This window comes from Metarhizium brunneum, chromosome 7, assembly GCF_013426205.1.
Source record: "Metarhizium brunneum chromosome 7, complete sequence".
NCBI lineage: Eukaryota > Fungi > Ascomycota > Sordariomycetes > Hypocreales > Clavicipitaceae > Metarhizium > Metarhizium brunneum.
The window spans coordinates 2248713-2269757 of record NC_089428.1 but is presented as its reverse complement, the minus strand read 5'-3'; the positions used below and the strand labels follow the sequence as shown (position 1 = coordinate 2269757).

At 55.5% G+C, this 21045-nt stretch overlaps 4 protein-coding genes across 4 annotated transcripts; 2 read left to right on the top strand and 2 right to left on the bottom strand.

The window, feature by feature from the left end:
• Nucleotides 1-8714: 8714 nt before the first annotated feature.
• Nucleotides 8715-8955, top strand: G6M90_00g112270 (uncharacterized protein; the record flags this gene model as incomplete). The annotated part of the gene is made up of 2 exons (XM_066131856.1): nt 8715-8735; nt 8821-8955. 2 exons carry the CDS (start codon nt 8715-8717, stop codon nt 8953-8955), a joined length of 156 nt encoding a protein of 51 aa, XP_065987849.1.
• A 1572-nt stretch (nt 8956-10527) lies between these two features.
• On the top strand, nt 10528-13133 carry G6M90_00g112260 (uncharacterized protein; the record flags this gene model as incomplete). The annotated part of the gene is made up of 2 exons (XM_014684808.1): nt 10528-10597; nt 10702-13133. The coding sequence occupies 2 exons, from the start codon at nt 10528-10530 to the stop codon at nt 13131-13133; spliced, it is 2502 nt and encodes an 833-aa protein (XP_014540294.1).
• A 1395-nt stretch (nt 13134-14528) lies between these two features.
• On the bottom strand, nt 14529-15669 carry G6M90_00g112250 (uncharacterized protein; the record flags this gene model as incomplete). The annotated part of the gene is made up of 2 exons (XM_066131855.1): nt 14529-15533; nt 15607-15669. 2 exons carry the CDS (start codon nt 15667-15669, stop codon nt 14529-14531), a joined length of 1068 nt encoding a protein of 355 aa, XP_065987803.1.
• Nucleotides 15670-16121: 452 nt separating this feature from the next.
• On the bottom strand, nt 16122-17392 carry G6M90_00g112240 (uncharacterized protein; the record flags this gene model as incomplete). Its single annotated transcript, XM_014684806.1, has 2 exons — nt 16122-16805; nt 16865-17392. 2 exons carry the CDS (start codon nt 17390-17392, stop codon nt 16122-16124), a joined length of 1212 nt encoding a protein of 403 aa, XP_014540292.1.
• Nucleotides 17393-21045: the final 3653 nt, after the last annotated feature.

Sequence of the window (21045 nt, the reverse complement as noted above, 5' to 3'; positions counted from 1 at the left end):
ACGGCACAGGCAAGGCAGGCGACCATCTTGGACGAGACGGACGGGGCAATGATGCAATCACGGCGCTGGGGCGACAGGGCATAGACTAGAACTGGGTTCATTTGGGAAGCGAACTGCAATGTATGGTGTATACCTTTATTGATTGGGATTCTTGCGTTTACTTGCTTTTTCTTTTGCGTGCAAGCGTACGGGTACGGGATGCGCGAGTCGGTGTGTTTTTTATGTCCGGTCAATACGGACAATGTGGCGAATGGGACACGAAAACAAAAGAAAATATTTATTTACACACGGGTGGTTGCAATGTATGCTAGTACTCGCTGTCGGCTCGGTTGAATTACTACTCGCCATCACGGGGGTTTCGCGGGTTCTCGAGTGTTTTTTTTTATTTGGTTGTATATACCACGGGACAAAGTTATAGAGCGGGCGGTGACGGCAAGGGCGGCGTTGACAAAATACAAACATGGTGTTTATTGTTCATGATGGCGCAGCTGGTGTGTGCAGTGATGTCGCTCGCTGGGGGTGGCTTTGCGAGCCTGTGTGCGGTTTTGATTGTCGGCATGGCCGTATATTGTACGCCCGTGGGATGTGGTTGCGGTCAAGTTGTATTGTTGACGGCTGGGTGAATGGCATTCATTCGTTGGTTCGCGGTCCACTGGCACGGGCTGCAGTCCGGCCATGGAGTCCATCTGGTTGGATGGATGGATGGGAGCGCACTGGTCTGCACGTCGAGCGCATCTGCTGCATACCGTCTTTCTTGCGTCATCCGGCTGGTACGTACATACACGACACGACTTATACGCCCGGCGCTATCCCCGGCACGACGGCGTCTAATCCGGCCTCATCGGCAGCCTGGCAGCGTCTACGGGCGGAATCGACGACGTTTTGCTTGCTTGCTTTTTTTCGAGCTCGCCCCATGACAGCTTCCCCTTGGTTGGTTTGTCTGCGGGTTGTGTTTATTGATAGTATGTACGTGTATCGTGCTGCGTTACTACTGGCAACGAACGGCCGGCGGCCACCACCACCATCGTTGCTCGAGGGCAATGTAGCGCCTTGGCAGGCCGGCAGAAATTGACTCGTCAGGTGGCGGGATCACGGCCAAACAAGGAAAAAAAGAAATACATGTACATGCCACACAGTCTGGCAACGTGTTGGGCCATTTTCGTAGCAACCAACGGCCCGCCACTCATACGGGCCTGGTCCCTGCCTCCGGGTATTGCATCTGTTTGGTCGGGGGGGAACCCAACCAGCCCCCCCTCCCATTTGCACTTACAACGGCGCCTTCATCGCGGTGCGAGTAAACGTAGCATTTGGTCTCGCTGGCCATGGAGCGGTCTGCAGAGGGAGAAGGGTGCGTGTGCTCGGACGCTTTGCTGATTATCACACATGTTACAACTCGGAGGGAGATATGCCCGCGCGAAAGACAACCAGCCGAGGTGGTAAAAAAAACAAGGAACGTGCCGCCTCTTGAATTTCTCGTTTCCCATGATTGGCACACTGGAGACCGAGCGCGGCTGCCCTTTGCATGTAAACGCCACAACACGATGGTGCCATACTGTAGAGTATACAAACGCAGATCATACACAGAGTGTAGAGGTGCAGAGCCGTCGACGAGAGACGCCGGACCGGGCGCATCGCTGCTGCTTCTAGGCATCACCGCCGAGACTATGAGCAGAGCAGGGCGGCCTCCGGGACATTTGGACGACAGTCGTTCGCGGGCCAATCTGCAGCGATAGCCGGCGGGTGGAAACCGCTCCATCTCGGCTACCGCTCGATTGGCACTGGCTGATGCGGTGATGCACCCAAATCTGTGAAAAAGAAGCGGCCTTGTCGCCCACCCCTTCTAGAAGCCGGGCCAAGGTCAGATTATCCGGTCGCCGAGCCAGCGTGGTTCTGCGCTCCCGCACGTCCCAGATCCGACGTTGGAATCGACTTGGGTGTTTTTTTCGTCTCCATCCGGGCCTATTAAGTTTCCACTGACCGACGCCGTGTTTGATTTTCCGGCTGTGGGATGGAGTACTACCTAGGTAGTCGGAGCTGCATGCTGTTACACAACCGGACGAGGGCGGGAGAATGTTCTGCCAGGCTTCGATTCGGCCAGACAATGTCTCAGGCCATTCCATGCGCCGTGCTTCACGCGATTGGCGCGCAGGCACAAACATGTGTCAACTAAAAGTTTTGTTTTAGCCAAATGTCCCAGCGCTAACCATTGTCGAATTGGAAACAAGACGCGTTAGATGGCCTTCATACAATTGTGGCATGTACATGATGTATGTACACTTGGCAGGCCGGACAGTCGGCGCAGAGCATGGCCCCACATGTTGCAGATTGGAGAGCCCCTCGATTGGCCTACCGGTCCACAAGGGGGAAAGCACCAGAGAAGGGGGGGGGTGTGAGTCTCTGATTGGCGCAGCCTTCGATTCTGCCGGCTTGATGGACAGGCAGGAGACCCGTCTCCGCAGAGGCAGCAAGGTTGCCGCGCGATTGGTCGCGCCCGCCCCGCCGCGGCAGGCACTAGAAACACCAGAAGAAGCCGCCGAAGCCCAGGAATGCAGAGAGAGGCACAAAAACGTGGCAGGCAGGGCAGGCCAGCGTTACCAGCTTGCTGTTTCGCCCCGTCGGGACCCCACCGCGATGGCAACCATTCTGAGGGCGGTGAGTGGCGGCATGTGCCGAGTGATTGATTGATTGATTGATTGCCTGCTTGAATGATTGACAGTGGCTTCGACGCCAGCGCAGCCTGGGTCACGTCCACGACGAACAATGTTGGCATGGCACCCGTCATGTGATGCACGTCCACGGCCGTGCGCGACAGGATGCTATTGACGGTTCGTGGCTATCTTCCGCGCGGGGTCCCGGTGCTCGCCGCGTTGCGCCTGGAGCTGCGTGCTGGGTGGAAGGCGCTCCGAAGCACGCTAGAAGGCCTGTCGTGGGAGCACGGAAGGCCCCAGTGCCATCAGACATGTCGGTACACGGCCGCCAGTGCGCCTAGCAGCAAGTAGTCAATACTGCTAGTATTGCAAAGCTGCAAGGGGTAAACTCTAGCTTTCCCCCGTCCTGGCCACTTGCTGAAGCGCAGGTCAGCTCCGTCTTGCCGTGCTGCGTCCAAGTCGATTACACGCCGTTGAGCATTGGAACGCGCGACACTTTGGGCTTGCCTGCTTCTTGCGCCGGCGGAATGCCATCTCCTGGCAGCGCGGCTACGCTCTGCATTAGCAACACCGGCCCTCGCCAGCGTCGGATATACCAACTACCGGAGGGAGACCATGCAGGTCGGTGCTATGTCGGCATCGACCCGTGTTTATGCAAAGCGTTGCAAGACAGCCCGTGATGCGTACATGTATGTCCTGCGTTTGTTTGTCCGAAACAAGGGCCCTTCATGCCCGTGTTGCACCTTTCATTGTTTCCGCCATTCCATCTTTTGATTCCGCCCTCTGTGCACGTTTTGCACAAGTCATCCTCCCGTGAGTAGCCGATCAGACAAGAGAGCTGCGAGTGTCCCTGACAGCGATTCGCGGGCCCCATAACCCGCACTGACAGTCCATCGACAGTCATCATCTACCCGCCAGCAGATAGGGCTAATTCTGCCTTGTGCAGCCTATCCCATGGCCAAACTCCTTGCAACGGGGACTTTGTGGGTGCAAGGGCCCGTTGGGGAACAAGGCGCTTCCTTGTCCGACCGGCAGGTTTGCGGCAATAGGATTATCGGCGCCAAACCCGGCCGAGTGGGATCCGGCGCCGCATAAAATGCCAGAATAACAATACAATCCGGGCGCAAATAGGGTTCCTGCTTGATACCAGCCAGTCCGCCTTGAGTAGTGCTGGGCTCAGAGCGCCAATGGCCGTTTGGTCATTCTGCCCTGCCATCATGCATAAGTAGGCGATGTCTGCAGCCGCCGCGCTGCGGATACCGCGCTCGCTCGATGTTGCCATAAATGGCGCCGTGAGGGGATTTGCTTCAATGTTGCTTCAAGCAAGGGGCCAGATTGGCGGTGGCCGGGCGCTCCAGTGCTGCAACGCGCGCCGTAACGTGCGCTGGCAACCAAGGACGGGCAATCGACACTGCAGTCCAGCATGGACATGCTTGTATCAGATGCCTGCTGCATCCATTGATCTTCAGACAGGCGCAACCCAACGGCGACAAAGCTTGTTCAACACCAGCGCTGCGTCATCGTGTTCCGTGATTAAATTCCGCCGTCTCGCTCCCCTTGCTGTATGTATGTACATACTACTGGGCTGGTGCAACCCTGGGCCATGGCACACCATCCCAGTCACCGCTGAACCACCCATGAGCTCGTCGACATTAATACATAGTACAATGCGCGAACCATTATACACTACTGGAACTCGCCCGGTATCCCAAATAAGACACTACGTCGCAGCCCCTGGGTTAGTGGCATGACCTCGTGCCGCAAATCATGTAGTTAGCACGTATGTACATAGTACTATGATAATAAACACCACACAGGGGACCTACCAGTCCATAACAGACAACCCTCGCGTAACACGTAACACATCCTGCAGGGATGCCGCGCTAAAAGAGGACACCATGTAAAGAAAATGCCATGGAAGCTCGCTAGAACACACACCAACTAGTCGAGAGCCCTAGCCACCAGTATTGTACCTTCAACTTGGCACGGCTATGTATGCATACCGGTAGCCCAAGACTACAAAGATTGAGAATGTGGACAAGGGCTATACATACATGGCAGGGCGGTGCGAGGGCCGCAACGGCAGGCGTCAGGACGCAAATGGTGACTGGCATGGCCCCGATGGCCAAAATAATGCGGACAACCTCCCGCCGTGACAATGCCCTCTCGATATGGCAAGCAGCGTACGGGAGAAGCTTGACGGATGGCAAAGAATAGAAAGCAGTCTACCGAGACGTTGGTTTACAGTAGTCTGGTGTAACAACCCTGGGGACTTCGGTATCCCAGAGCGAATGCAACGCTGCCAGCCAGGCCATCCTCGGGTACCGAGTAGAGGAGCAGATAAAGCAGGTCGTCTTGTACTCTGCACCCCGGCGCAGAAGCATTCAAGATGCAAGTGTACGCCCCCTCCATCTCGTCGCTGATAAGAATTGGCATCGAGATGCATCTACACCGCTGCCAGCGCTGCGTATTATAGAGCCATGTTCATCTTGTTCCTGACTGGTTGACCGCGCCTCCTGCGCACGGGCCGCGGCGGTCAATACAGCTATTCTGGCGACAATGAATACGATGCCGACTCGGCGCTGCGCATACAATACTACGCTTGTTGCCACAGCCCGGCCAACAGACAATGCCTAGTACTTGGTGGTTACTGTTCGAAAATCACGCATTCAAATAGGGAAAGCCGGGCGTTATCAATTTGCAACTTACCGGAGACAGCTTGGAGCCACAAGACAGCGCCCAATAGCTTCACAAAAGACTAGAAACAAACCCGAGTCCCGGCTCTTCGTCCCCTTGTTGGCTGTGGCACTTTACCTCACACTTGCTTTGCGACGTTCCACATGGCTGTTCCTGCAAGCCGCAATCAACGCTAAACAAAGCGTGGTCGCCTCATCTTGCCTGCCATAACCACAATCAGTTTGGGGACACGGTATAATCCTACCATGGCCGGATTCTCCCTTTTCGAGACCAATTGCTGCCTTTTGCTGCATCTCGTGCAGCAGGCCTGGCATCAATTTGATCCCACTCGGCCAGTTCATCATATATTGATGGCTCCCAGCAACGACCAGACCCTGTCTGCCCTGTAACGAACCAGCGGCCTAGACCGAGGCTCAAAAGAGCAAGGCAGCAGACAGTGCACTGTAACCCCCGTGACCCGCCACAGGAACGCGCCCTGGGCCCGGTTTTGCAGGCTGGTTGCGGGACCAGCAGCACTGAGTAGTCTGGTAACACATGCGCCACTACGCAAGCCGCCTTCATGCGGCACTTCGAACATTGAACCTCTCTGGTCACCACCAGGTCTAAAGCCATTCCCTGTCCCTCGACTCAATTTGGCGGGAGGGGGGGGGATTTCGTCCAGCATGTCCAGCATCCAACATGTGCCATGTGTAGCAATGCCATTGTTGTCATGAATGACATGCATGACATCCTGCCTTGTCATGAAACGCAGAATTTCTAGTCACTTGGTTGACCGTGTGTAAAGCGGCATGGCTCCGTGCCTGCGGCGGACGGAAACCATTGACAATGAAAAGTGATGGACTTTAGCGCAGGCATCGCGTGACAGCACCGGGAAATAGGGATTTTCGCTCCATGTCCCGAAAGTCAAAACGTCGAAACTTGCTTTTCGAATCGTCCGATTGCGGGTCTCCCTATGGATTTGCCCCCAAAACACAAGGTATGCATGTACTTCACAAGACATTGCCGCCGTGCCTAGGTATTGTCCGCAATCCGGGGTACATACGCGTTGACGGCCTCGGCGTCGATCGCCCGTCATCTCGAAGCAAGCCCTTCCTGTGCTGGCCCCTTCCACCGCCATCACCACGGCTTACAGAGGTTCGTCAGCCGCTCTCCCATCTGGATCAATCTCAACGCGATGACCCCTTGTCTCATGGCTCGTGTGCCGTGTGCCATGTGCCAATTTTTGAATTGGAGACGGTATCCTACCTAGCAGAGTACTTGTTTGATAGTGCTTGTTCTTGCGAAATCTGTGCATTGTACTCCTCAATTCGACATCCACCCCGCTGTCGATGGTTTTACCCGTAATGGTCATGCTTCGAATTGCGAGGCGGGACGCCGTCGGACCGCCGTTGACGAATGAACATTTCAGAAAGAAGCCGCCTAGGGTGGCTTCGACCCCAAATGGCGCCAACCGAACCCAGTGAGAGGTCAATATTAGGGTGAAACATCATCTTCGCCAGTTAGACAAATTACTACTCGTAGCCAAAGTTCAAAGCCTCCGCCAGCATTAGTACGCCGTATAAGCTACGTTGACACGAGGGCTGCTGTCGGGAGGCCAGCTTTGGACGGACATGCAAGGCATCTTCTTCAGCCACGCATGCAAGAACTCGCAGTAGCGGTCGATCAGGCGGCCCAATGATCACATTTTGAATCCTGTCAGCCAGCACGGCCTATGGATCCAAGCAACTAGTCCGTAGTACTAGTGCTATTCAATCTAGACTTGTTATTCCAGGCGCTCTCAAGCGTCTGTATGTACTGTAGGTACTGTAGGTACTGTAGGTCCGTATGTACGTCTTGTACGTACAGAGTCCCGTCGGCAAATGAACAGCTCTTCGACCAGGATGACTTGACATGGGGGGCGTGAGTGAATGTTTCCATGTCGCTAGCACTAACCAATTTAGTTCAAGACCAACGGAACGACATGGCTAGGTAGCTTTGTCGAGATCAACTGCCGTTCCCGCTACTTTTGCCTTTGAACGGCAAGGTCGTGTTCCAGTTGTGCTCGTCGTCGTGGGCTGTGTCAACGGGCGAGTGCCCCTGATTCTGAGCGCAATTTTCCGCATGTGTGAGACAATTTGGGCCCCGAACAGGTACTAATTTGTGCACCGAGTGATAAGAGTGCCAAGTATACACCATGTACACATTGGATCCAGACGTGAAGACCGGTGGAGTCAGCCAAAGCGGTAAGCATTTGTGGGTTCAAACTTGTGACGGTGTGACGGTCAGGTACGAGGCCTGTAGTATTTACTAGTATTCTCCTGTATAAGGTGACGGGTCGGATTGAAGAGAGCCTTGGACTTTCCTGTAACAAGGGTGTACATAATTACAGGTTATTTTGGGCTGCATGTCTTCATCAAGACCCCTCGCGTGTCTGTACTAGGCAGTCTAGATCGTATACGGAGTACATAAACCCATGTAGTACCGACGTTGGGTCAAATGCCAAGGGCACAAAATGGCGGCTCAACCGTTCCTTCGGGGCCGCCAAATAGATTTTCTGCGGCTGAGTTGTGTTCAGCCCTTTACAACCAGGGGTCCTTCGGAGCCTCAAGGGAAATCGACAAGTTTTGAGTTACGTTAGAATTCATGTAACGATACCCATTGAATGCCGAGACCGGGAGAACGTTTCTTTTGCTCTGGCTCCCTTTCCCAAATGTTCAGGCGGGCCGTATTGTGGAATCTTGAATCAGTTCTTCTTGCTGTCACGACGGCGTCAAACGTTGCGGAAAAGCCAAGTACAGGTGGATCTGCAGAGGGGGCGTGAAAAGGCTGAAGACGACTGGCGGGTGGACAATGTGGATAATGATGTGTTAAAAATCGCGACTGTGCCGATCCCTGTCTTTGCTCGATCAAGGGAAGGGTCTGTTAATAAAGGCTTGTAGATAGAACAGTATACCTAGTACTGAGGGCAGCCTCAATAATAGTATCTGGACGCGATTCATTAGGCCAGAAATTGAGGACAACGAAAAGTAATGGTCATCCATGTGCAACTGGACGCTTTATCCCCGCTCCGCTAGCTATTCCTCCTGCACAAATGACTTGAGGTGACAGTAGGCCAACTGTCGCGAAATGAAAAGTGAGGGAGGGGGGTTACGGAAACTGAGTGGCAGATGTACGCGTGATAAGTCAAGTCGAGACCAGGAAGCCAACGTTTAGCAATACGGGGTAGCCTTGCCAGAAGAAGCTATTGGGCAGAAGGCAGTTGGCTAATTGCTCAGCTGCAGGAGCTTGATGCAAATGGCGTTACAGGATTGCGCCGCAACGAAACCACCTCTTGTTGCAAATGTCTGATCGAAAAACTGCATGCGAATAGGTGACGCCTGTAACGTTGGAATGTTCATTGAGATATACGCCGTACGACGGCAATATCCCAACGGTCCGGCTGGCTACCCAACCAAAATAGACGGAGATGTTGCATTTGACATGCTGATATCAACAGGTTGTATGCATTGTGGGCATGTGGTGGACATCTGGTCCATCTGCTAAGCAGAGCATCCAAGATCTCACGTCACACAGCAGCTCCATTGCATGGATCGATCTCTTTACCGCATCTAGATCCCGCAAGGGAGATTAATTATGCTAGGCAAAAGTCCAGCAGCAAGAGGGGTTTCCGCACGGGAAGGGGAGGGGGGGCGAGAGTCTGTTGTCAAGTGTTTTCTTGTTACTTCAGCGCGGGGAAGTACCAAGATCTCATCGCCTACTGGGTGGTCCATATTCTCGGAAAGACCCTCGGGGGATCCCATCAGAGCATCTGGATGACTCGTCTCAGGTGGGGAAACGAGGCCTCTAATATCATGATCCAATTGACGAACAGCGCTTGGCGCGGTGGCCAAGCTGCCTGTCCCGAATGGGATCATCCCATGTTGAGTACGTTAGAGTCTGCACGCTCCACAGAGCCAATAACAGAGCTTCATGCTATGTGAGCATCACGACGAGAAATAGGTGTCTGTAGATACTAGGCCCTCGAGTCGCCGTGATCAAGGAGCCATCGTGTCCGTGGAGGAATCCACTCTTTCCGGGCATGATGCCCGGGCCGTCCTTTGGGTATAACTACTAGTAGTAGTCATCTGCTCCATTCGCCGACGACATGAGCCCAGTCGACATGACATATCGGCACCGTACCCTTTGGGATTCGCGGAATTCGGTCGGCAGCAGTGTTTAGCCCTTCTAGAATAACATTGGCTTCTGGACAGTCGTCAGTGAAGGGACGCAAGCATCATCATCAGACCATAAACAGGCAAGTACCATGTGGCCAATCTGTAGTCCATAAACATCTATCAGGTACGCCGCACCACGCACTGAGCCATTGTGACAACGAAATACTTGCTCACTCACCAGCCAGTGTCAAATTGCACGTAACAGTTCTCACGTGCTGGAAGATGATTCCTGCCCAGATGTGCAGTCATGGGGAATATCGCTCCAGATGGTTGGTCTGGTTGGTTCATCTGCAGCTCTTGCCGTCCCCCAAGCCCCCTACTTCCCTTTCCGTCACCCCGGCGGATTGTCGTGCCGAAATCGCCTCCTTTCGCGCTGCCCTGATTGGTGCAGGTTTCGGCAGAAACCCGGTTAAACGGATCAAGCTCGGGTAAGAGGATCGCCGATGTTCAGCCGTGTGAGCGACATCCCGCCAGAAGTGGGGTAACTTTGACAGCTGGGGAGCATCTCTCCCCGATTTAGTGCCCTTTCAACCCAGCGCTTTTCCGAAATCGCCAACATATCATCCCTCTCGATACCCAAAAATGCCATGCCGAGCACCAATATTGAAGGGGTGCGGAGGGGCTGTGTTTATTTTTTTCGTTGTAACCGAGGCTTTCTGATATCCAAATTTCTCCGTCATCGCAAGATGTTTGTCGGCCGGCGATGCACGACATAAACTTTTACAACGGTGGTCTAACGAGCTCGTCGTACTTTAACCGGCCAGCTCCCGCCGTCTTCTTCCGGCCCCAGCCTCGTTCTTTAATGTCCCATGTGTTTCTTTGTTCCTCTTGTACTGTGCTCCAGCTGAGGTGGACGTGATATAAGACACATACTACGTCCCAGAAGCTTAGAATCGGCGCTGCGAGGTGCTTGGAGATTTGTGTAACTTTGGGACTAAATTCACAATCGTATCGATTGTCGTCTCAACAAAGCATTCATTCTTCTCATAATGGCCGATATAAACATCGAAGAGGTGCTCAAGAAGCTTACATTAGCTGAAAAGGTTGACCTGCTGACAGGTAAGCCTCTCTCCATGGCTCTACGGCGGATATAGTGAGATGCAAAGGAAGAAACTATAATCACCTCGAGTGTGCTCTGTCATTTCGCTTACACCTAATTGCAGGAGCCGACTTCTGGCACACCAAAGCCCTCCCTAAACATGGGATTCCCTCGCTCCGCATGTCCGACGGCCCCAACGGTGTAAGAGGCACCAAGTTCTTCAATGGCGTCCCTGCGGCATGTTTCCCATGCGGCACAGCTCTCGGGTCAACTTTCAACCAACAATTGCTCGAGGAAGCCGGCAAGAAGATGGGCGAGGAAGCCCTCGCAAAGAGTGCCCACATCATTCTTGGCCCAACCATCAATATGCAGAGATCCCCGCTCGGAGGCCGTGGCTTCGAATCCATTGGCGAGGATCCGTTCCTCGCCGGTCTTGGCGCCGCTGCTCTTGTCCGGGGAATTCAGAGCACCGGCGTGCAAGCTACTATCAAGCACTTTCTGTGTAACGATCAGGAAGACAAGCGAATGGGCGTCCATAGCATTGTTACTGAGCGGGCGTTGCGCGAGATTTATGCCCTCCCGTTCCAGTTGGCGGTGCGAGATGCGCGGCCAGGCGCCTTCATGACGGCTTACAACGGCATCAACGGCACCATGTGCAGCGAGAACTCCAAGTACCTCGACCGAATGCTACGCAAGGAGTGGGGCTGGGAGGGTCTTATCATGAGCGACTGGTACGGCACCTACAGCACGACTCCGGCCGTCGTCGCCGGTCTAGATCTAGAGATGCCCGGCCCCGCTCGGTTCCGCGGCGAAGCTCTCAAGTTCAACGCCTCTACCAACAAGCCATTCACTCACGTCATTGACGAACGAGTCCGTGCTGTTCTGCGACTTGTCAAGAAAGTATCAGGCCTCGGTATCAAGGAGCTTGGCCCGGAAAGGGAAGCAAATACACCCGAGACGGCTGCTTTGCTCCGAAGGATTGGCAACGAGAGCATCGTCCTCCTCAAAAACGACAACAACGTCCTGCCATTCAAGAAGAACAAAAAGACTCTGGTCCTTGGCCCCAACGCCAAAGTAGCCACCTACCACGGCGGTGGTTCTGCTTCCCTCCCCGCCTACTACGCTGTGACTCCGTATGACGGCATTGCTGCGAAGCTAGGTTCTTGTCCCGCTTACACCGTTGGCGCTTACACCCACCGTTTCCTTCCCCTACTCGGTTCTCAGTGTATCGATCCCAATGGCAAGCAGGGCATGAGGTGGACCGTCTACAATGAGCCACCCAGCACGCCCGACCGCCAGTCCGTCGACATGCTGTACTTTAGCAAGACGGATATGCACCTGCTCGACTACAACAACCCAAAGGTAGCCGACACTTGGTACGCCGACCTGGAAGGCTCGTTTGTGCCGGACGAGGATTGCACTTACGAGCTGGGACTTGTCGTATCCGGGACCGCCAAGGCCTTTGTCAACAACAAGCTCATTGTGGACAACGCCACGAAACAGGTTGCTGGAGATACCTTCTTTGGCGCAGCCACACGCGAGGAGAGGGGGTTCGTTGACTTGAAGAAGGGCGAAAAGTATGAATTCCGCATCGAGTTCGGCTCAGCACCTACGTTCACACTCAAGGGCGACGCGTCTGTGCCCGGCCACGGGTCTCTCCGCGTCGGTGGCTGCAAGGTCATCGACGACCAGGAGGAAATCAAAAAGTCAGTCCAGTTGGCCAAGGAATACGACCAAGTCATTATTTGTGCCGGTCTCAACTCGGACTGGGAAACTGAGGGCGCTGACCGAGTGAGCATGAAGCTCCCCGGCGTTTTGGACCAGCTCATCACCCAAGTTGCCGCCGCCAACTCCAACATTGCCGTGGTCATGCAGACCGGCACGCCCGAGGAGATGCCCTGGCTCGAAAAGACGCCCGCCGTTATCCAGGTTTGGTATGGAGGCAACGAGACGGGCAACTGCATCGCTGACATTCTGTTCGGCGACGCCAACCCCTCCGGCAAGCTTTCTCTTAGCTTTCCCAAGCAACTTCAAGACGTGCCATCCTTCCTCAACTTTCGGGCCGAAGCTGGACGAACACTGTACGGGGAGGACGTGTACATGGGCTACCGATACTACGAGTTTGCCAATCGAGCCGTCAACTTCCCCTTTGGCCACGGTCTGTCCTACGCCAGCTTCTCCTTTTCCGACCTGTCAGTGACGTCAAGCGAGGGCAAGGTGACGGCCGCGCTCAAGGTCAAGAATACCGGTTCCACAAAGGGCTCTGAAGTTGCTCAGATGTACATAAAGCCCAGGCAAGCTGCCAAGATCCGCCGCCCCGTCAAGGAACTCCGTGGCTTCGCCAAGGTTGAGCTCGAGGCTGGCGAGACCAAGATGGTCACTATTACCGAATTGGAGAAATACGTTGCGGCATACTGGGACGAGGAGCGCGACCAATGGTGCGTCGAGGCAGGCGAGTACGAAGTCATCATTAGCGATAGCAGTGTGGTTCGCGATGGAAAGGCTGTCCGGGGCTCGTTCAAGGTGTCTGCTTCGTACTGGTGGGGTGGGATCTGATTCCGAGAATGCGTTTCATTCCACTGTAGACGGCAGCCGACGGACATTTATCAGAGGGAGTGCGTATTTTACGACTTTAATTTCAAAAAAAAATCTGCTCCAACCAATCATCGCTGTGTGACATGTGAAAGTCTACTGATGTCACACACAAAAGAAATAACCTCCCCCTCTGTTCTGTCTCTTACCTCAGGGCGGCCAAATTACCATCCCCTACGCGTTTATCCAAACCATGGTCTCGCCCATAGCCACGGAACGCTACGATACGACGCACTAGGAGAACAGTGTCCATTCCTCTGCGGGCCAACCAGCTGGGCAGTAACCTCTCCGTCAACACATGATGCCGATGCCGATGCCCTGCCGAGGCCAAGTCCTCATCATTTGCCGACACTCCCGCGCCGCCAGCCCGAGGCGGTTCCGGGTTCCAAGGGACCGCATCGCCGAGTCTCTGCACCGTCAAGCCCGCATTGCAGGGGTTCTTCATGCCGGCCTCCCTTTGCCGCTGGCAAGACACACATGCACGTCAAAGCCGCTCTGTCTTGGCGGGCGTCAGGCGCAGATACACCTCGACGACGATGGCGTGGAGAGCAAAAGCGAGACGGGCGCCGGCCACTGGCTCGACAGTCCAACAGGCACGAGAACATGCTGTTTGAGCTCGGCGCCGGGCGTATACGGCATTTCTGCGTGCGCCTCTACCCCAGCTCGACAAAACGCCTCATCGTCCAACATGGCCTGTGTAGTTTCTAGAGCAGTCGTGAACTTTGAAGCCGTGGTGACAGCGACAGCCCGTCATTTGACATGGCTCCTGACCCCTGGGCCCGTGTAAGGCCCAACCGTCGGGGTGAGTAGCCGCCATTCCTCGCCATCAAAGAACTACATTGGTACTCGTCCTATTCCCAGGGCCTACAGCTTGTCAAACGGGGGGATGATTGGCGCCCGGCGAAGGACCCTGTCTGTTGCTGCATGGGCGTGAGCAAGCACCATGCGCCAAAAAACGCTTGCTGCCAAGATGAGTTGTATCGCGATGGATTCAGTACACCGAGCCGGGGCGTATCAAGCGGTTCTATTCAGCGACTGCCCGTCCAACCACTGTCCTCTTCGGTGATATCAGCAGCCCTGTAAATAGACACCCTTGGGCGTCAAGCTCAACCCGTGCATCAAACACAGTCATGATGACCGCCGGCCCTCTGGCATTCTACACCACGGTCCCCCTTATACATGGAGTATACAAGCAATCCGAACCAGCAGCGCCTGCTATCCCAACCCGTCCACCGTGTCAACATCGTGTGTCGCTTGGATAACGCCCGTCCAGCCCGTACCCGACGAAACGACACACCTTCCCATGCCGCGCCGCCCTCACACCTCACACGACACGCGTACCACGGCCACCCCTTCCGCTCACCACCTCTGCAGCACGAGCCGCCTCTCCTCGCCGCCCTCGGCACCACTCGCAAACATGGCCTCCAAAAACTCCAAATCGGCCAAGGCCTCCCGCGCGCTCTGCATCGGCGCAGCCACGCCCCCGCCGTCCAGGATGCTGCCCGCCCAGGCGTCCACCTCCTCCCGCACGCCGCTCGTCCGCTCAAACCTCGTCTCGGCCTTGGCCCCGTCCTCCCCCGTCACCGTCACCAGGTCCCCGTCGGACCGGACGGCACCCCTCTCGCAGGCAACCTCCCACTCGAAGGCGCTCGCCAGCGTCCCCGCAGAGTGGCAGTAGGTGCCCACGGCGCCGGACTCGGTCCTGACGAGGGCGGTCACCGTGTCCATGGGCGCGAGGTGCCCGCGCGTCAGGCCCGTGTACGCCCGCACCGCGGCGGGCGCGTCCCCCTCGCCCCGGAGGAACAGCCGCGTCGCCGCGGCGTGGTGCACGCCCCCGTCGAGCAGGAACCCGCCCTGGTGGGCCGGCCTCGCGCGCCAGCTCGTCCCGTAGTACTTGTTGTCCGGGCCCGTGAGGCCCGCGACCCGGACGGAGAAGTGGGTGACCCTGCCGAGGGCGCGCGCCTGCCCGGCCGCGTACAGGAGCCGCGGGGCGAAGCGCACGTTCTCGGCCACGGCGAGGATCGGCCGCCCGCCCGCGTCCCCGGGGGCCAGGCTCTCGTGAAACGCGATGAGGTCCTGCGCCGTGGCCACGTCCGCCGCGATGGGCTTCTCGGCGAGCACGTGCTTGCCCGCGGCGAGGGCGGCCCGCACGTACGCCGGCTGGGAGACGATGGGCAGCGCGACGATGACGGCCTGCACGTCCTCCCGCCGCAGGAGGTCGGCGTACTTGCTGCCGGGGGAGTCTTCCGCGTAGAGCGCCGGCTGGGGCGCGTCCTTGATCTGGCCGGCCGTCTCTTGGGCCGACTTGAGCGAGCGTGAGTAGAGGGCTTTGAGGTCGAGCCTGGCGTTGCCCAGGACGGCCGGCTGGTTGTGCCGTGCGTCAGTTTTTTGCGCACGAGGTGAACGACGACGGGGTGGGTTTGGGGAGTGGGCTCACGAGATGCTCGGCCTTGACGAAGAGGCCGCTGCCGATGATGGCGACGCCAATGGACTGCGTCATGATGGGCTTTTGGATGTCTTGTCTACGCTTTGGATGGGTTGCTTCTTGGACTGTGGGTGCATTCGGGCGCGTGAGAATTTATTTGATCCGGGGGTTATCGAGCATCCAGATCCGCGATGCGTGGGGGAGGTCAAGGAAGTGGGGGACAATGACGAAACTGCTGGTGGTTTTAGGCTCAGTTCATTCGTAGTTATTTATACCGACTCGACTTGATTGATTTGGTGGGTCCGCAAGCCGGCCGCATGTCTGGTACAATTCACATCTCATGCAAAGGCCTCGCTGAGTAGAAACACTTTGGAGCCCGTCTGACAAGAAATGATGCAACGTTGAAAAAATAGATGGATATCCTAGTATAAAAGCATCTCTACATCTCCATTTGGAGACTATATCTGTAACCCCAAACGCCACGCACCCAAAGACTGTATGATATGCCAAACTCCCCTTACTCGAAACTACTGTGTATGGTATTGATGAGGCTGAAACAGAGGCTGATGCTGTAATGGATGATGATTGGGTAGAGAATGATGGTCTTGTGGTATTGGATAATGTTGTGATTGTTGCGGTTGTTGTTGTTGTTGCTGCTGCTGCTGCTGGTAATTCCGTTGAATCTGGGCCGTCGACTGTAGTACCAGATAGCCCGGTCCCAACATGGGGTGAGGCGCATATTGATACGTCATTGTGTCGAGCTCTCCGGGAGCCAGGATGACGGGCTGTGGAGCGGCAAGTTCGTGATATTGCCACGGCGGCACTTGCGGAGGGACGTACCAGGCTGGCAGCATCTGGGTCGGCTGTGCATATTCTTTGTGGGGGTATATCGCGTGAGGATAGGCGGCAGTACCGGGTGTCATGACTGGCGAAGGTCGATTGGTCGTCGATACCATAGTAGACGTCATTGTCGACTCGCTGCTTGCCGCCCAGGCCTGATGGGTCGTCCATATTCCCTTTCTCTTTCGCATACCAATAACGAGAAGCATCACGAGCTGCACCAGCCGGATCCACGTGTTGCCGACAGCATCCATAAGACTCCACCAGGGAGGACCGGCTCCGGACGGAAGAAGCCACCGCGCATAGAGGGTGAGGAAAAAGGTCCACCGGACAAAATCCAAGACGGTAACAGTGAGATAGAGAATGGCGGCCTGGCAGTACCGAGTTAGCGTACCGCACCCCTCGCGCATGGAGGCAAGCAAATACATACCTGACGGGTGAGCACACGACTCTTGTGCTTGTGCATCACAAAAGAGGCATATCCGACCTGAAAGAGGGAGATGATCCACAAGGAAGTATAAAACAAAGCCCCTAGTTTGCCGACAACCTTCAATGACTGAGAGAGCTGGGCGTAGCTCGAATTGCTTTCTGAGCCGTTCCAATATGCCACCCAAGATGCCGTCGGTTGTCCAAAGTATGCGAGGGCGAAAGCGAAGAAAATGGTGGCGGCAACGTAAGCCGTGTACCGTAACACGGTCTGGTACTTCGATGGCTTTGGATTCAGCGAGTGCATGAGTCCGTTTCCAAGCTCGATGAAAATGATGACGAACAGAATATCGACGAGATGCTCAAACAAGTTGCCGGTGAAGCTGAGATATCGCTCAGATCGAATTACACTGCTTATCTCATCGTGCGTGTGGTTGGCTGTATCGTAATAACCGGCGGCATTTTGCCACGAGTCGAGAATGGAATTCAGGGCGTCGGCGGCAATAATGCAGCTGAGAGAGCTGTGTGGCATTAGCCGTGTCCATGGCAGGCAGCATTCGCAATATGAGGCCATCTATAAACCAACTACAACCGACAGCATGTGCAGGGTTTGGATGCAAGACTCGGACGCTCATTGAGAATAGGCCGGGTTTGACAACCAAGGTGTACTTACACTATTAAAAATGGATGACAGGCTTTTAGCCAGATGAACGCTCGGCGAGCAGGATCCCCCCGACCTCGTGCCAGGAACAATGTCAATAAACCCACGCATATGACCGGTATTATAACGAAGCCCGAGACTCCCAAATGGACCAGAGTCCACAGTTGAGCAGCCGTCATGACGACAGCAATTTGGCCTGGTTATAGATTGGAAATGTTGTACTTGGCGCCAAGTAACCAACACATGGCAGGCATGGACCAGCAGCCGTGGGTGAAGGAAGGATGGGGGTTATTGCCGGCCTCGCAGAACGGGGCAAGGTAAGGTATTAAGAGAATTTACTCGGCAACAAGGCACGTATTAAAAGGGCAGCAATATCAAACGAGAGGGAAAAGACAGCAAGGGAGAGGGCAGCCACGGGAACTCGCCAGCCTGGAAAGCCAGGACGGACAAGAGGACAAATAAGAGAGGGACGAGGCGGCATGGGCGGGTGTGAAGAGAATGGAAACCCTGGGCGGGCCATTGCCAAAAAGGAAAGGGTACGAGGCAAGAAAATGGAATTCTGGCGCAAGGCGAAACCTTACAAGTTCGTTTCTAGGACAGACGAGAGTGAAGTGAGACAAGTCTGGGGGGGTTTGGTCGACAAGTCGAGTTGAGGGCCTCTCTGATCGAGCCTCGCACACAAGCCGCGACTAGGCAATTGTTTGGCGAAGGCTATTCGACTGGGTGGCGCAAGTTGCGGGCAGAAATGGACCAGGATGTGCCGAGACGTCGCGGCGCCATTGGCCGGTTGTGTGAGCATCATTTGCGAGAGCATGCCTCAAGAGGGTCCATGTCTTAGTTGCGAATTTGCACGTCCCAACGAGCGTGTGAGGCCGTGCCGGGTCGAAGAAGAAAAGAAGACGAAAGGGCAAAGGAGACAAAGACGGACAATGGAGGAAAGGGGGGTTCAGCGCGTCAACGGCATGTTTGACACGCACCCGAGCTGCTTGTCGTCATCCAAGGCGGTGGCCATCCGAGTCATAACACGCCTAGTAGCTGTATACTGCTACTATACTATTTTGCCCATTTGGCGGCTGGTTTGGCTGGCTCTGCGGGCAATGCGCAATAGTGTTGCACTGCATGACCCCAATCTCGCCGTGGTTTGGGGTCGAGACAGGCGACAGTGACGGGCGGTCATGTTGATGCCAGCACAGGCGTCAAGCATCGGGAGACGGGCGGTGGTACAGGCGCAAGCCAAAAAAGCTTGGCGGAGGTGTTGGACGGCCCTTGCAGGAGGACTCGCAGGAGTCGCAGGACGAGACGCGACGATCGCGATGAAGGCGGGAGCGTGCGTGCGTGCGAGGCCCGAGCCAAGGTTGACTTGAGTTGAGGTGAGCTTGTCCCGCGCTCAAGCAAAGTTTCGAGTTTCGAGTTGCACGTTGGATCCGTCAAGCAACGAGTTGACTTTAGACTGCGGAGTAGCTCCTTCCCCATGCTATTCCAGAGCGGGGGGACACGAGGATCTCTGGTCCGAGATGGGAAGCAGCAGGGCCAGAAGCGGACAGGCGTGCCTTCCCAAGGTTATCCGAGCAAGCTGGCAGGCGTTCATGACCCACGGCCATTTGTTCCACGCCAAAGCAATTTGTCCGTTCAACCGCGGGGGCCAAAAGCACCCATGATAATGGACTAATTAACAGTCAATGCCGCCAGCTGTGCAGACTTGCTCGGTACGGAGTACGGAGTACAGCAGCAACTCTTTTGACAGTTATTATGGAGAGTGTCGGCAGCACTGCTGCCTCTGTATTAAATTGTGCACTGTGCATCGTGCACCCCTGCCGACTGCCGAGCAGGGGTCCCTCCACGTCCCCTCGTCACTCTCGCGCATTTGATGCCAAAATGTTTGATCAAACCGCACGACTTGCCGCCCCGGGGACCCGGGCACAAGCGCAAATCGACGTCGAAATGCAAGCTTGAGCAGCGGGCATTCACTCGCCGTGCGTGCGCTGCCAACATTCCCAAGACGTCTGGGCCAGTGCGCCCAGCCGCAATCCATACGTATTGCCGCGTGTCTGAGTGGCACATCAATGTCTCTGGCCACCTCGCGCGCCATTTTCCAGACTCGGCAGTCTGGTAGCTTGTGTCGTCACTGATGCGGTCTGATGTGCCTGGAGCGCCGCCGCGAGGGCTGAACTACCCGTCCGACCTTGACGGGCACGCCGGGTGCCATCGATGGGAGCGACGGGAGCCCGCGTGACATGTATGTACATACATGTATCCATCAGCAGCCGCGGTGCATGATCCTGACGCCGTTTGTTTCTCTAGTCCTGTCCGCGTCTCGATGTTCGGCAGTCGTGCAAACGTGGCGTGCTAATGGAAATAGGTGAAACCCGTCCTCGTCGGCTTCCATTCCAGAGAAAAGACGGTCTGCGAGGCTCAACCATCCCCACTGACCACGCCGTCAAAAAGGCGGTTTGCTCAATCTTGACTGCATCCGGAAATAATTGCCATGCTGGAGGAAAGCTAGTTGCTCTACGATATTTTGGGTATCAAGGCGTGTCCGAGAGATGAAGCGTCTAAGCCAGCCCGGCTGCCTCTCCTGCCTCGGCCATGCTGAAGACTCTAAAGGCTCTAAACACTCGCAAGTACCCGTCAGGCACGGGTATTCGTGACCTGCTGCCCGTCAGCTGGGCTGATCAAGGTGGCTGGGGCTGAACCGATGCACATCTACGGAGTATTCGTCTTGCCATACTAGACCCCAAGGGTCTGGTCAACGTGCACCCGGTGCAATGCCCAACGTGCCGACCTAAACACCAACCTGGGCCACAAATATTCCAACTAGGTACTCTGTACGGAGTAGTCAACATTCTGTCATGCATTCTGGGGCACTGCTCCGGCCGGGGCAGCCCTGCTCCCGTAGTAGATCGAGGGTTGCATCGTCGCATCGTCACGCGGATGCTCTTCAGCTGTCAATGTATGCAGCCAGTGGCCAATGGTTCAGCTATCGACGATGCTACTGGGCAAAGCAAAGATTTTGCCCGCGAGTATTCTGTCAACCGCAACCTGAATCCTCCAAGCGGCGTCGCATCCACATTCCTGGCATCATCCACGCACGACACACGGCGAGATGGCAACGACCCTTTTTACAACGATGCACGTTACTGTGTGACAGCCTCGGGCGACATATCCGCCCCCGTGGAAGCAAACTGCCTACTTGACCTCCATCAGCCAAGGTGAAAAGTGCACCAGTGGTAGTTGTGTGACGTGGTTAAAAAACACAGTCAACATGTTCACAAGTAGAAATTAGTCGTGATAGAAGCCTTGTTCGCAGCAACTAGCTACCCTGTACCTCTACTCCGTAACATATTTTGTCTTTCCAGTATCTTCCATCAAACCCAATAATATCGATTGCCGTCCTTTCGCCTTGTTTTGTTCGTAAAATATTCCACGTCGTAGCACATTATCCAGCGTTGGTCCTGGCCCTGCGCCCTTGCTAGGTTCGCCAACGGTATCCCATCGTGGACAAATCACCCGCAACAACGCAGCCG